Here is a 15,905-nt window from a genome sequence, read left to right as displayed (position 1 = left end):
AGTGTTTGCTCATCGTGTCACATCACACACACTTTGGAAACAAACTAGCATCAAAAACTTGTGACAACAAATGCACTGATTGTTCTCAGTGGGTGGAAGTTTAGAGCGTTAGCATGCTAACACATTGAGAGCTAGTGCACAGACGTGTCATTAACACAGGGGTGCACAATCAAATGCAGTCGTAGCTCATTTGTAACTGAAACAAAACAAAAACAGCTTTGAATTTGCACTACGGGCCGAATTCATTAACTAATTAGTTAACGAAAGTAACGTTAGTTACAAAAGAAATATCTGTTTACAAAATCCTGATTTCATGGGAATAGGGACGTTGAACAGTGTTGAACAGCTCGGGTTCCTGTTAATACATTTCCAGTTTTATAAAACTAAAAGGCATTTTGTTAAGTCTACACCAAACTGTGCTCACTACCCACTTATTGATCTTTCAGTTATCCTTTTTGTTTAATGTTTTTTTAAACAAACTGTTCTAATCTTATTATTTTGGAGGGTAGTCTAAGTGGGTAGGGATTATTCTTGATTGTCTTATTTGTATGTGCATCGAGTGTTTATATCCATGATGACATTGATGATGATGTCAATCATAAACCTTTGTCACAGATCTTTTCCAGCTCACTTCTGTATTTCTGTACACAAGGCCTCCTTGTTGTAGTACAGTGGTTTCTTTCTTTTTAAAGACTCTCCAAATTGTTGCATTTTCTGCTCCCAATATTTGTGCAATGGTTGAAATTGATTTTCTTTTCTTGGCTTCCAATTTGCGTGGTTGTTGTTTTTAAATGTTTGAACATTCAACGCAACAGGAAGCAGCTGAGCAACACTAAGCACCTGGGACATGTTCAGTCACGTGTTGCCATACGTTTGGGGATGGATGAAACAAAAGCTGCTTTCTAAAGTTGTAAAATGAATACGCATATAAATACCAGCAAATAAAAGCGGATCTATTGTTTCATATTCATCCTTGAATGAAATTAAATAAGTGACTAAATTATAAGAAATAAACACAAAAGATGAATCATGACAAAAGTCAAATTGTATTACAATAGAGAAACAGTGTAGAAAGAACAAGACTCATGCAATATTAACACTTATGATAATCATATTTTCTTACAACAAATGTGCAATAAAAGGACAGAAAACACTAACAGAGACGTGCAGATTCCTCCGCTACCTATTTAGCGTAAAGCATTTCTTCTCTCTTGGCATACATGGAGCTCCATGAGAACACAGCGTCGGTGAGGACGGTGGGGAGAAACGGGAAGAGCTTGAAGAAAAAGGTATCCATCGCCGAGGCCAGCAGGTATCTGTATTTAGGCCGAGCGGACGTGATGGCGTGCAGCATCGCGTCGATGACTATGTCGCCGTTCTTGAACCCGCTTCTGCACGTTGTCATGAAGTACTCGTTGGCCAGATCGATGTACTGTCGGTTGAAGATTTGCTTACGTTCGTCGTCTAATTTCTCCCAAATATCCAGACCCGTCTTCATCTTCACGATGCTGGTGGCTTGGCCGAAATTACCCGGCTGGACGATGCTGACCTGATGGATGAATAGAGAGAGTTAGTCTGTATATTCTCAAAACTGTACGAGCTAGCTGGCTAATTCCACCAGGGTTTCATGCTACTACTGGTTACAAAAAAGAGCCTTGAAAAAGCTAAGGCTATAATGGAGTTCGCCATTTTGCAGTGCTGCTGCATTGTACGTATATTGAGAATTATTAAACTGTATATAGTGGACTCAAAGTCATCGACAGGAAGTGTAGGGCCATTATGCATTGAGCTGAAGGAAAAATGGCAGACGGATGAGAAGAGAGCAGATCCACGAGTTGTGGCGCGAAAATAATATATTTAATGTGAAGTGCATCACACAAATGGCCAGATACTTTATATTTATTATTTGGGAAAATACACGTGGAAGATTATAAAAAGATCCTCGACAGCTGCTCTAAATGTTAAACCACCAAAAAGATATGGAACAGTTTAAATATTAGACTTGCTGACTCAGGGGACATTTTTAATACTCAAAATGTTTTTTATATTATATAACTAGCAGCAGTCTGTTTTTAACCTTTTATGATTTCTTGTAATATTTAGATAATAGAAACATTCATTTTCTCCCTTCCTCTGCGTATGTGCATGATTTATAAACTTGTTTTTGTTGCTGAATAGAAAAGCACTTTGTGCTGCATTCTGTGCCTGAAAAGATCTAAAAAGATAAAGTGTGTTCATTCATTCAGTCAACTTTGCACAGTGTAATGAAAACACTGATTTCTTTCACTAATGGTGGTTTTGTACTGAATGATAATGAAACAGCCTGCAAACCTCCCACATGCGTCATATTCTGTCCACCGCAGACTTCCCCTAAATGTTACGCCAACATTACGGCACATTACTGTACCTTCACACCAAAACTGGCCATTTCAACCCGGAGGCAGTCTGCAAAGGCCTCCAGTCCTCTCTTTGACACGCTGTAAGCTCCCATGTTCAGGCAGTTGAAGAAGGCAAAGATGCTCGACATGTAAACCATCCGACCTGAAACATGAAAACATAGTTTTTTTTACTTTAAACACACAATAAGAATGTGAGGATACTGGGAAATGTAACCACATTTCTGAGCTAACCTTTGGTGGCACGAATCAAAGGTAGAAATGCAAAAGAGGTTCTGATGGAGCCAAACAGGTTGATGTCCACCACGTTGTGGAAATCTGCGATGGAGCTCCACTCGATCTCGGCCCAGTCCGTGATGCCAGCGTTGTTCACAACGGCCCACAACCCTGACAAAGTATACAAGTTAGTCCTCACAATTGATGTATATTCTGCAATTATTTGCTGTGTTAATGCATTAATGGGGACTTATGTCAACAAGTCAACCACAATGATATCATGCAATTTTAATCAGATATCATCTTGTCTCAAGACGCTGCAGGACATAGTGACATGAAAACAAACCTCTAGAGATTATGCATGAAAACCCAACTGTAAATTAGTAAAAGATTATCTGATGCGATGTAATAAAGATAAAAAGCTGAGGAATATTAAATGATGAGATAGTAAGTTATGTAACTAAAGCATGAGTAGTCATGTCTACATTTTGAGTTTCTTACTTTTATGTCTAGAAAGTTAGGACTTCTATTTTTCATATTCATTTGTACATTTGTACTCTCACCTTTCTCTGGCAGGTTCTCCTGGACCATCTTCTTCGCCTGCTGCACCTCTTCATCACTGGTGACGTCCAGTTTGAGGATTTTCAGATTACTGGAGCTCTGTCTGGCCAGAAGTTGGGCTCCGGCTCCTTCTGGAGCCAAACACCCAGCGAAGACCACAAACCCTTTGTGGTCCAAACGTTGAGCCAGCTGGTGTCCGAAGCCGCTGTCGCAGCCGGTTATCAGCACAGCGTAGCCGTCGCCGTCCTGCACGTGGCCGCTTCTTCGGCGGCGGGAAAACAGCTTGGCAAGGGCAAAGAGGAGCATGGTGGAGATGGTGGCTATGCCGGCGATTTGGCCGATCAAGATAGTTGCATACATGTTGATGAAGCGTCTGTGAACCACCGTGTCTGAAGAGTGTCTGATGGAAGCTGCCTGTTGCACAATATATTCCCAATCACCACACACTAGCAGTTCATTGTGAGGGCGGTTTGTTTTGGTGAGAGCCAAACAATTTGTTCAGCTTTTCATGTGAAAGACACCTCTATCGCTGGAAATGTCCTGACCTTTATCCTGATAACTAATCAATTAGAAAGGCCGAGACTTTCCCAAGTATTGATGACACACACAATGTTTTGGAACTATTTCCCCGAGGATTATGCTGCACAACTGAAGAGTGCTTTATGACTTCCAAAACATGTCTGAATGTATCCGAGGGGAGAAACATAGGCTAATATTCACACTACATACAGTGGGGATTGTTCTGGTAAGTCACGTGTTGAAACAAGTCTTTGTTGCCCGTCAGTAGTTACATGTCAACAGGGAACAACTAAATCAATACATATTGAAATGTTCTCGTATAGCTTTAAGTACAGTTTTCAGGTATTTTACTTGAGTATTTCCACTTTACGCTACTTTATACTTCACTTCATGTTGGAGGTAAATATTGTACTTTTACTCTACTACATGCATTTGTTAGCTAAAAGTACTTTGCAGATTTGCAAAATATAGATCAACCAATAAATGATGACGTATAAATATACGTTAAGATCTAGCAGTATATAAAGTAATTACAATTTCATCACCTTTACCAGCTGCAACATTAAAGCAATGTGTACACATGCATCACTAATTAGAATTCATTGAATCTGAAATGGGCCTTTCCGCATAATTAGTTATTTTCTAACGTATATTTAAGTATATATTTATGCTTTTGTACTACTTTGAATGCACTTTTGAAGTCCCTTAATGCTGCAAGTAAATAGAAACATATTTTTCGGCAAGATTAACAGTCCTTGCCTCTGATATTACGCTTCTATTCTTCTTCACTCTTTCGTAACATTGGCTCACAGGGAAACTCCCAACACACATCATGCATAGTGTCACCGTCAACCGGCGCCTGAAGCAAATCTACCGGAACCCAACAAACACAAATAGCTGTTCGTTGAATAGAACTTCCTCTCAACTCAATATCTCTGTGGTCACGCATCAGCGGTCGCCTTCGTCTTGCAGATGAATAAAAGCGTCCGCAGCGGCATCAGTGGTGAGCAGACAATCAGGTGATGTTCTCCGTCCTCTTCACCAGAAATCAGCTGCTCACTGACTCCGTGTGGTGTTCAGAGAGGCTGCCTGCGGTTGGGAGGCATCAGGCTCCGGGTCCATCCACTTCCATTCCGCGGACAACATTTACAGCTGCAGGTGTTGAGTTGAGAGCGGCTCCCATTACCGGTCTGCCATTGGGGTTGTTATTGTGCCAACCCGTCGCTCTTAAGAGTTAGAAGAGTTCCTCACCAAACAATGAAGAATCTAACAAATAACCCATTTTTAACAATCGTCTCACATTTAATACGATCAACTAAAATGAATATATTGTGGTTCGATACTTTCACTAGTAAAATCATGCTTTTAAACATATTTATTAAAACAAAATCAGACACCAGACAAAGGCTGGCCTCAGGAAAAGGCCCAGGTGAGCTTCTCGCCCCATTTTATAGCCTCTTTGGGTCCTAATGCCAGACTTCCTGTTGCCTGGCCTCCCACATTATCATGGCATCACACTTTAACACCAACCTCATGAAGCCTGCTGAGGCTCTCCCCTCTGGTGTTTTCCACGACTCATTCACAGCCATTACAACCACAGTGCACGAATTGACGTCTTTTGTAGCGTTTTTTAAGCCAACCGTGTTGCTTTTCGTTAACCACGTCTTTGAAACGGTTTGGCTGTGTTTTATTATCCTCATTCTATGATTATTATCACATGTACTCATATGACTTTGCTGAGAACACGTGCGGTGTGGTAGCAAACTGCCTCAGCGGCTCATCTTGAGTTCTTTGGACTTGTGGCATCGCCTTCTCGGAGTCTCCTGTATGTTTTCAGTTTCAGAGACCTTGGAGACTTTAGGTTGTAGCTGCATTGAACACTATTGATGCGCACTGTTACAGCTTACCTCTGTCAGAGAAGACCTCACTTCATGAGTTGGAAATGAGGAAATGGTTGTAACTTAAACTACTCTGACACGTCTACATGCAGGTCCTTGGTGAAGGCATGCTCTTCACTGCAAAGACCAGATGAAAAACTGCAAAAATAAATGTAATTATCACATTTAAAAAAACAAAACAAATCAATTTAATATTTATTTCAGCATCAGATATTGACAAGTTATAATATATAGCAACATTCAAACCTTCACAGATGTTCTCAGATTGACAGAAAGTATTGTAATCTCAAGTAAAATGCCAAATGATCTACACAGCATGTTGACAGAACAAAAAGTACTTCTTCGATTGATGAACACAACACAAACATGTATTTCTGCAGTAGGAGTGAGTCTGAAAGTGTGGCTCATGTGAAAGTAAGATCATAAGATGCATTAAGGATAAGCTGTGACGTGGTTTGACCATAGACTGAATGTAAGAGGGTCTAGGAGCAGTGGCTCCACCGTGTGGTACAGTTGGGCATTGCAAGTAAAAGTGGCAGTTAAATACACAACGAAGGCAATGAGGTGATAAAATGCAAACAAAATGTCGCCCTTTGTCCACAACACTCAAGAAGAAAACTGTATTTCTTAACTCGCTGCAGCTGCTTCAGATTGTGTTCATGCTGTGGAACTTATTTTATATTTTAGTTAATGCCATGTGCTTCTTTAAAATTAAAAAAATAATGAAAATGCCAAGTGATTTTAATCATAAGCAGCAAAAGCAAATTGCATAGAAACAACACGTGGAATGAAGAGGTGCAGCCCCTCCATATTTATAGATGTATGCATCATTGAATTTCTCCAAATGAGATTAATTAAGTTGAATTTATCCTATTTTTTCACATTTGGGAGCTTGTCCTCGACACTCTTGCCGACTTTTAAAGAATAGTTTGACATTTTTGTGAGTTTCAGTTCAGTTTTCTTCACATTATACCAAGTAACACTTCCTCATTGTCCTTAAACAAGCTGTAATGTTTTATTGCTCACAACGGACAACGTTCCTTCTCTTTTCTATTCAATGTTTTGCTCACGGAAACTTCACGGTGCTACATTTCCAAGCTGTGTAAAAGGAAATGTAAAGAGCAGGAAACCTGTCAACATTTCAGTCTGTGAAGGGACAACTCCTAAAAGTATAATGACGTCAATATTCTACATTTTTGTTGTAGTCAACAAATCCTGTGTAAAAGAAACCTAAAGGAACAATGAAATGATGCAACCAAAGCCTGATAACTCGTCTTCCTCTGAGCATGAAGCTCCTTTAAAAACACCTTCCTCCATCACTGCAGTTTATTGAGACTCAATCCCACATACAAATACTCACTAGAGCACCAAATGTGGATTAATCCGCCGCTGAAAATAGTCCCCAACAAACTAACTATTCCCTCTTGTTTGACTTAAATTGTCTTTTTTAATAAATGTACACGTCTGTTATACGTTTTTAAAGATGACCATCTTGGGCTCGGGGCTGAGATTTGTTGACAATAATAAAACACAATCCTTTGATTTCTAAGAGTCCCCCCCCCTCAATGTAAAAATCATAGCCTAAATATTTCACCCTAAGAGTCCAGATACTGTGGGTTGACAACAGATAATTGTCTGTTTTGTTTATATATAATTGGATTTAAACAGGTGGTCTTAATGATTTATCTCTTGATTGCGTGATATTGATTGTATCAGTGCTTGTTGAGGAGTGAGGCAGTGTTGTTCTTGGACGTTTTTATAATAAGAAATAAAAACCCAAGAGATAAACATTCTTATAATGACCGTGTTATATATTATGGAATAAACCAATATAAAAAAACAGTTTATACTAAGGTGGTATGAATCTGCTGTTTTTCTTTCAGGAAGGTGCAACTGTCTTTTAGTGAATCACCGAGTTTACCTTCAAATAAATCTGAACCCTCTGAAACACAAACCAGGTGACGCGTCTTGATGGCACCCAGTCCGATCTCGGCCTTCCCAAAACACAGCAGCCATACGGTCCGATAGCCACGCAGAGCTCCCAGCGGTCCAATCAGGATTCGACTTTCCCGTACGTGCCGTCGGGTGGTCGGTAGTGTTTGGGGAAGGCCTTGAGTTGCAGCGAGTTAAACGCGTACTTTCGGCAGCCGACGTTCTTCACGGTGTTTTCTCGTCTGCAACCCTCGCTGAGGAGACAGAACGGGGCACGAATGAGGGCAAAGTAATGGAGATGATGGGCGCTGTGAGCGGTGCAGAAATGTTGTTTTAAAATGTCTTAAATGATACTTACTCTGCTGGGAGTCGAGTCTCAACAAATGAGTAGATTATGTAATGCATAAAGTCTGTTTTGTGAAGACTCATTATATAAACTATTTCAAAGTGAATGAGGAAAAACTACAACATGCAGCACCGTTCACACACACACATCGACAAACATGGAAGAAAAGCGGAAAGAAAGCAGAGTTAAAGTCAGTTAAGAGAGGCAAAGGATGGAAAAACAAGTCAACCTCAAAGACCACAACACATCACCAGTTCTGTTCTGCAGGAGGAGGCACAGGACGTTTATTACTGCAGGGCTGTGGCGTTCAGGGACACGCTGACTGGAGGCTTTTTATTGGGTTTGTTGTACATTTAGAGCAACATGGGACGCAGCGAGGCTGAAGCGTTTGGACACGTAACGGCTGCAGAGTCTCAGAGGAAAAGCGAACATCATTTTCTGATTCACCCGGGATCAAACTGATTACTTTTGACACCAAAAAGATCTGATTTTAGAATTAAAACACCTTTAAAAATATTCCCGTACAACCTCTCCTCCACACTTTCTGTTCAAAATCAAATCTGACAGACTGAATAAATGCTGTTCTTTTAAATAAAGATTTACATTTTCACATTGCACTGAAGGAAATAACAGCATTAGTTTAAATGTGACCATTATAAATTAACTGTTCATACAATATCATTTATAATGTAAACAGGAGGACTCAGAGCAAAGTGCAAATTGTAATTATGTCAACAGTTTAGCATGAGAAGTATTTAAATCAATAGTCAGAATAAACAAAAACAAATAAATCTGCATTTTAAACAAGACGTACTGAACTGTGGTATAAAGTGACGGTTATGGCACAAGCATAATAACAACATTATATAGATTATTTATATATAATCTGCTTTGGAATAATTTAAGACAATATATAGCAAACGTTTTGGCAATACATAAATACAACTTATGTACAAATATATTCTCTGATACATTCTTAAGAATAAAACAAAGAACAGAAAAAGATGTTTCTCTTTCAGGTCAATGATACAATAATAATAATCTTAATTAATATTCTAAGGAAGCACTTTAGTGTAATTACACATGTAAGTATGGGGAATTAATGATCAGTGAAAATATTACTAGTTTCGTATATTTTACATAAAATAGTTCCCATTCTTTCACATCCCTGCTGCTCAGTGATTATGTAATTACACATTTGTATATTAGATGTATTTCTATATTAATATATACTTCTTTTAAATAAACTCTTAACGCATAACTTCTGTCTCACAGAGGTAGTTCTAAACTGGAGCGACGAAATTAAACATTTCCTGCAAGAAAAAGATAATGAATTATAAGTTAAAGAAGTTGTTTTAACATTTTAGGAAATGTTCCTTTTAGGTTTAAGCGCTTAAGATACACGAAGCGAGAATTTACGACAAATGTGTGTTTCTACAGAGCGATAACTACGAGCACTGCAAACTGCTTTGAGAATACGGAGAGATGTTTAATCCCTCACTTCTCAGCAGCAGTGTGGAAAGAAACGAGTCATTACCGTCAGACCTCATGGATCAGTGTACTGTAGTATTTGAGTTGTTAGGGGTCACGAGAGGAGGCAACGCTCCCAAAGGAGGCTATTTATGGTCTGATCCATTTCCTCACTGGGTCGATGTTAATGAGACGGAGCCTCGGAACTCCGGAGAGGAGGCCGGCGCTTTAGTTTAGCTTCACAGGCGAAGATATCGATTTTTTACAAAGCAGGTTTTCAATGTGAAAAGAAACTCTTGGCTTCTGTAGTCACAACCGAACCAGTTCTGTAGTTTAATATGTCAATATCAGGTCAAACACGGGTGGTGCTGGTATTGGAGCAGTTGGGAAATGAGACTTTTCTGACTGTATAATAATATATTAATGACTTTCGACAAACCTGAATTAATCGGTTAAAAACCTCATAAAGCATTTGGCACAACGATACATTCCTCGTTCGTTTATCTCACAGCTCAACTACAAATAAAATCGGTTCCATCACTCGACAAAACTGGGTTCTTTAAAGCTAATACTAACTGTTATAGCTGCAATCTGTACCAGTTTGAGTTAACATCTGAACGTACATGCTCTGAAGGGTGTAGAACCAACAGCACTACTCTCCATAATCAAGCACATTTCCCCTGAATATCCTACAATCACACGTTCCAACATCAGCCAATCAGAAACTGCATTCTTAAAAACACAAACGTGCAAGACAGAGCTGATCTTTGCTGCATTGGTGGGTTGAAAAAAGAGCCGTCGCTGGCCTTTAAGGCAGGTGACAGCAAAACACTCAACTCAGGGAGTGGAAAGCATAAAAGCACAGACTACGTGAACCACGTCTGTGCTTTTAGAGATGAACTGAACCCACAGCTAGCACACCGACTCTCACTACAGGTCTATGGATACTGTCTAAAGAGTGCAAGAGGTCCTTCCTCGGTGGGTTAGCCGACACAGGAAGGGCGGATTTGTTTCTGCTACAAACTTGCTACACAGGAAAATACTTCAATCACACCGCTCCTCATCTTTGGGAAAAGGGTCATGCATGCTGTCATAAGACTGATGCACAAGGTATGCAAAGTATTTAAAACATTTGAGCCAATTAAATAGAGGGGTTTCGGTGAAGAGGCTTTTTTTTCTGCACGAGGAAAGGAAATACAGTTTGTGCACCAAACGTTTCACGAGTTAATGTGTTGACATGTGTTTAGTTCATTTATCTTGGAGTAAACTATTAATACTACACTTCAGTGCTCCGTTTATCTGCTATTCTGAAATATGAGTAAACACACAATTAACTGTGTAGATTGATTCCTTTTTTTAAACCCAATGAACGGTAACGTTTGAGTCAAAATGGATATATTAAGCTGCATGTAAACAGAGTCGTAACGGACCCAGATCTGCTGCAAAGTGCACAAGCTGAAGAGGCAAAATACCTCCTTCTGTCTAAAGGAAGCAGGAAGACCTAAAGGAATAAAATCAGCAAATACTGCCTGCAAATACATACAAATATATATATATATATATATATATATATATTTAAACGTATCTGTCAGAATACTTAATTTTGGCACAAAATAAAAGCTTTTTTCCTCCACAGCTTATATAAAAGGTGCAAAAGCACATGGAAGACAATGATAAATCAAACAAGCCAAACAAATTGCACAAACGAAGATAAATAGATTTCCATTATAATAGCTACCATCATGAATAACTATTTCCTGAAAGCAAGATATATATTATTTAACCTGCATATTTTTTTTATACATAATCACAACAAGGTTTCAGAAATCTGCAAACTGTCACTTTGTGTTTTTTGTATTTTGTTGTCAGCGAATGAAGAATAAGGCAGAGCAGTCACTGACAGTCACACGGTTCATAAACCCGTCCACTAGAGGGCGCCATCCACCACACACATCTTAAATATAAACCAATTGTACCTGTTCAATTTCTGGACATTTTGTTTTGTGTTCAACAGATGCAGCTGTTTTATAGCGATGACTCTGACTGTGATCACACTGAGCCGGCTCAATTAGTTTTGTCTAACTTTTTAAGAACCGTGCCGTGACTCTGGAAACGCCACCTTTACGTTATAGAACCGTCTGGGAAAACGCAGCATAAATATCAAGCAGCTTTTCTCAGCCACATATGGACCGAAATGGTCTCAAGAGTGGGTAAAAACAGGGAAAATGCAGCTTTTGGAAAATGATGACGCAGTCTGGGGCGATGCTCAATCGAGGCTGCGGTTTGTGTGACTGTAAAATTAAGACTTCAAACATCTAATCACCTCTAACCTCTGGTCACTCATTTCAAATGGACATATAGCAAATGGCAACACACAGGCGCTATCATTAAGCTATATTCTGTCAGACCACTTTGTGATCCTAATATTTAGATTTAACAGCATTTCAGTAAAACTATGTTATGCCTGTTGACTGACTACAGGAACAGAAAGAATGTAAATGTGAGCAGAAGAGGAACAGATTTCGGTATTTTCCATCGTCCTGAAACCACTAACATGGATCACACGAACATAACCTGTGTGTTCAGACTTAGCAGGCTCAGTGTGCACATCGAGAGTCTCAGAAAGCAAATCAGAATATCTGTGTTGATATCTTTCCAGGCCAAACATGCAGATCTTTGCGCTCGACAAAGGAAGAACAACAAACAGGAAATGCCCATAAACCAAAATAAGAGGCGGGGTTTTGCTGTTGATAAATGGGGCGTCATTGTGTAAAGCCCCGAGTCAGGGTGGGACAGTATGTACATGCTGTACAGTATCAGTGTGCATGAATACACGCTCACAGTTCCAGAAACACTCTCAGGAGTCAGTGAGGAGTTTTCCCACCCCTCCCCATGAACGTCGGACTATGTTTTCAGCCAGTCGCTCCTAGCAGAGAGAGCAGCTCGTGGCCGTTCAGCTGCAGCGGAGTTTGGCGAGGAAATAGGCCACGCTGAGGAAGATCCACACCACCAGGAGGTTCGGGCTGAGGGCCAGCAGGGGCAGCGAGTACAGGAGGCTGGGGTCCAGCCGGAAGTCACGCACCGGCAGCAAGCCGCTCAGGTTCTTCTGGATCACCCCCTCCCTCGTCCCAATTCTGCCGAGTCACGTGAAGGTAGGAGGAAGAGGAGGTGTGGAGCAGCAAAAAAGGTTGGAGGAAGGAGAAGGTGGTGGAGGAGAGGTTGAGGGAGAAAAGAAGAGAGAGGAGGAACAGATGAGGAAAAAGCATAAGGGTAAAAAGAGATGGATAGAAAATAGGAAAGGAAATAAAAGATTGCAAGAAGGAACAAGAGAAGGAGAGGAAGGAAAGCATGTGGCAACAAAGCCAAAATAAACAGATGGCATGTGTTTACAGGCAAAGTAACGGGTGACACCGGCGAGAAGTCACAAAGAAGCCACAGCCACGACGACAGACAGCGGTTCCCGTGGTGTGACATAACAATACAAATCGTATGGAGGTCACAACAAATGGAAATGATTCAACCAGAAGAAAAGAATCCCGCAAAAATGAGCCAAATCATGACAAAGTCAAACACGCGGGAAAACAGAGGAAGAGGGGGGAAAAAAAAGAGAGAGAGAGAAAATAGAGAAAATTAAGAACGATGTTTCTACGTCTTTCAGAAAAGGAGAGAAGATAAGAAAAAAAACCAGCAATGGCTCACCATGTTTATATATTCTAAGACATGGGACGAGGAAGGAGGGAGGAAACATGTCTTGGTCTCACTTGTGACAAATGAAAACCAACACGAGCAAAAACACCCTTTAAATTCAAGAGATTTGGGGACTTTTTGAAGTCATCTGCACTCTGAATCAGGAGCGTTACACACAACGTGCCTGCATGCCATTAAAAGGACGATTTCACTGGAACATGCTAACGAAGCTAACGTGCAGTGCGGGTGCAAAAATGGTGTGATGGAGGAAAAGGGTACAATATCTCTAAGCTTTATCCAACGTGCATCACAGCTCAAAACCATTCCGAACAATAATTTAAGCTCCAATGATCAAAAAGCTGTTTTCATGCTCGTCGGCTGATGAGGCAGAGAGGCAGGAATAAGAGAGAGACGTGAGGAGAGGAAAAGGGGAAGAGATGTGGTATCATGCGAGTATCTGTGCGGCGGTGCAACTTTATTGAGCACAAGTACAACGCTGTGATTACATCTGTTTTTTTTTTTTTACATGGGCTTAACAACAAAATATAACAAAGTCACATAAAAACTCCACTTTGAACACACAAAAGTTTTTTGACACAAAGATACAAACACTTGGGTTTAAACTTATGTTCTTTCACGTTGTGTCTGAGAGCAATCAGACCTTTTCTGTCCTCTGGAACAAAACAAATCACATTTGCTGTAACACTGTGGATCAATATCAATAAAGCTCTGTTTGGGAATATAAATCCCTGTACACCTTAATTCTTCTGTCACTGTCTACTAGATCTTTTCATATTGGTTATTTCTGTGAGTAGGTGTCTTTTTCCAGACAACAAACTGTGTTAAATATGTTTAGGAAAGCATTTTAAATGAGACGCTTTCTGGAAATGTGTTGTTTTCAGATGCTGGCATTCAGTTAGTTTCCTTTCGTCAGTCAGTCGCAACATAAAGGGAATTCAATTGAAGCTTTTGTATATTTAAACACTTGGATAACTGAAACCAAAACTGTACCGTTACCTATTTTAATTCTGACTGATGGAGGAGTCTGTTTTTGCATGTTTGTGTTCGCCATGCTGCAAGCCAAACCTCCCATGCGGAAAAACCACAAAGCATTTGACTAAAACTCTCCGACTTGGCTGCAGTTTAGAGGAAAACTACATCTTTCTTTAGACCTTCTTAACACGTGCCGTCAGACAAAATTTGAAAATGAATGAAGGAAAGGAAAAAAGAAGGAGGGACGAAGGGAAAGAAAAGGTGGCGAAGATGGCGGGTCAAGTGCTCCCATAACAAATACAGTAAAAGAAAGCCTGTTAGTAACTCAGACTATAAGCAGCTTTACAGAAAGGACAGACAAGACAAGACAAGACAAAGATGGGCAGACAGAACAGACTCGTAGACAAGAAGACGTACAAACAGACCAACAAGCACTCAAAACACACCATCAAAAGAGGATCCTCTCTCTTCAATATCAGTTTGGGGTACCTCTCTTCTCTAGACGCTTGTCACAGAATTGACACCTTTTTGACAAGAGTCTGGTGAAGTAAGCAACCAACTGAATATCAAAATATTCAAGTATCCCCTTTTGAGATGAACCGGCAACTCCAGATCAGTTCGTTTCACAGAGGAAGCAGGCAGTGGTTATAAGTCGCACATGGGCAAAACATTCTTTTCCATCCACTTGTGTCCCTTGACTGCTTTTAAAGATTTGGATCTGTGTTCAGCGGACACATTGAACGATTATTACCCCCTTTTTGGAACCCTTGCTGACAGGAAGGGAAGTGTTTTGCCCAGGTTTGATTTTCAGGTGTGCGTGCTTCTCTTTCAGGCACTGTGAGGGCGTCCTACCTGCGCATACAGTCGAGGGCCTGCGTGAAGACCTGCGGCGCCATGCCGTGCTCGTGCTGCAGGATCAGGCACTGCTCCAGGGTCACCGACATGGCCGTGCGGTCTTTGGCGCTTTTGCAGCTGGTGAAACGAACCCCGTTCAGCCGGCGGCAGATCTGAGACGGAGAGAGAAGAAACGTTTAAGTCATCGGTAAATTACCTTAAAATAATATGAGATTGTATTGCTCAATATCTAACTTTAAAATCAGTTCCTCTACAAACAGATTTATTATAGGTAAAGTAACACTGGATTCACCTCGGCTGCCTGCCAGAGGATGTCCACGTTCTTGTTTTTCCTGGCGTGGACGTTCTGCCCCAGAAACCTCAGCAGCTCAGGGAGACAAGTCTGAGAACGAGACCTCGGGAGGCCTGAGGGGGTTCAGGAGGGGAAGATGGGGAATGTAGGTGAAGGGAAAAAATGTTTGGATAACGAAACGGGAAGAACAAAGAGCAGAGAAAACAAAAATGTACTTATATACAGGTACTTCTACCACTGAAGATATCTAACTAAAGTTGTACTGTAATTATTTTTACTTACAGTCCTCAGGCAGGACTTCTTTGAACTGTTCATAGTATGAATTTAGCCTGGAGAGACTCTCCAAGTTGATGACCTCCTGCAGCGATGTGTCTCCAAACCTGAACACAGAGAAACACAGTTTTTCTTACATCGTTGTAGAGCAGCGTGATTTCAGCCGTTACCGCACAACATCTGGCGAAAGCTTCATTTCTTCATTTCCTCTCCAACTCACTCACTTCTCAGCCAGCGTCTGCTGCTCGTTGATGCCGACGTTGAAGTGCACCGGCTGCACCCTCAGCAGCATGCCGCTCTGGATCTCCCGCGGCAAAACGTCGAACATGGTTCCCGGGAGCGGGATGCGGACGTTGAAGCCGTCCCGGTTCCCCGTGATGATCGGCAACATGTCGGGGGCGGAGCTGCCAGTGGCCTGGGTCACCTGAAAGTGTATGAATGTGCAGACATACGTTTTTTGAGGTAAT

The 15,905-nt window shown here is 40.8% G+C and overlaps 2 protein-coding genes across 4 annotated transcripts in view; both read right to left on the bottom strand.

Moving 5' to 3' along the window:
* Positions 1 to 1,183: 1,183 nt before the first annotated feature.
* LOC306715270 (retinol dehydrogenase 7) lies at positions 1,184 to 3,533 on the bottom strand (the record flags this gene model as incomplete). The annotated part of the gene is made up of 4 exons (XM_079185585.1): positions 1,184 to 1,549; positions 2,408 to 2,541; positions 2,631 to 2,783; positions 3,176 to 3,533. The coding sequence occupies 4 exons, from the start codon at positions 3,531 to 3,533 to the stop codon at positions 1,184 to 1,186; spliced, it is 1,011 nt and encodes a 336-aa protein (XP_079041711.1).
* A 2,264-nt stretch (positions 3,534 to 5,797) lies between these two features.
* LOC306715503 (inositol polyphosphate-4-phosphatase type I A-like) overlaps positions 5,798 to 15,905 on the bottom strand; it is a 28,198-nt gene continuing 18,090 nt past the window's right edge. For 2 of the 3 annotated variants that reach the window (XM_079185896.1, XM_079185897.1), the window contains 5 exons: positions 15,663 to 15,862; positions 15,448 to 15,545; positions 15,166 to 15,278; positions 14,871 to 15,025; positions 12,250 to 12,472 (listed from right to left, as the gene is read on the bottom strand). In XM_079185896.1, the coding sequence (XP_079042022.1) occupies positions 12,292 to 12,472; positions 14,871 to 15,025; positions 15,166 to 15,278; positions 15,448 to 15,545; positions 15,663 to 15,862 (747 nt within the window). In that variant the 3' untranslated portion in view covers positions 12,250 to 12,291. Of the gene's footprint in view, positions 7,777 to 12,249; positions 12,473 to 14,870; positions 15,026 to 15,165; positions 15,279 to 15,447; positions 15,546 to 15,662; positions 15,863 to 15,905 lie in introns of those variants that run through there. The other variant, XM_079185898.1, reaches the window with a different exon arrangement.

Source organism: Pholis gunnellus, assembly GCF_910591455.1.
Source record: "Pholis gunnellus genome assembly, chromosome: 24".
Classification (NCBI taxonomy): Eukaryota; Metazoa; Chordata; class Actinopteri; order Perciformes; family Pholidae; genus Pholis; species Pholis gunnellus.
Note: the sequence above shows the minus strand (reverse complement) of the source record. Positions and strands in the feature narration are given on the sequence as shown.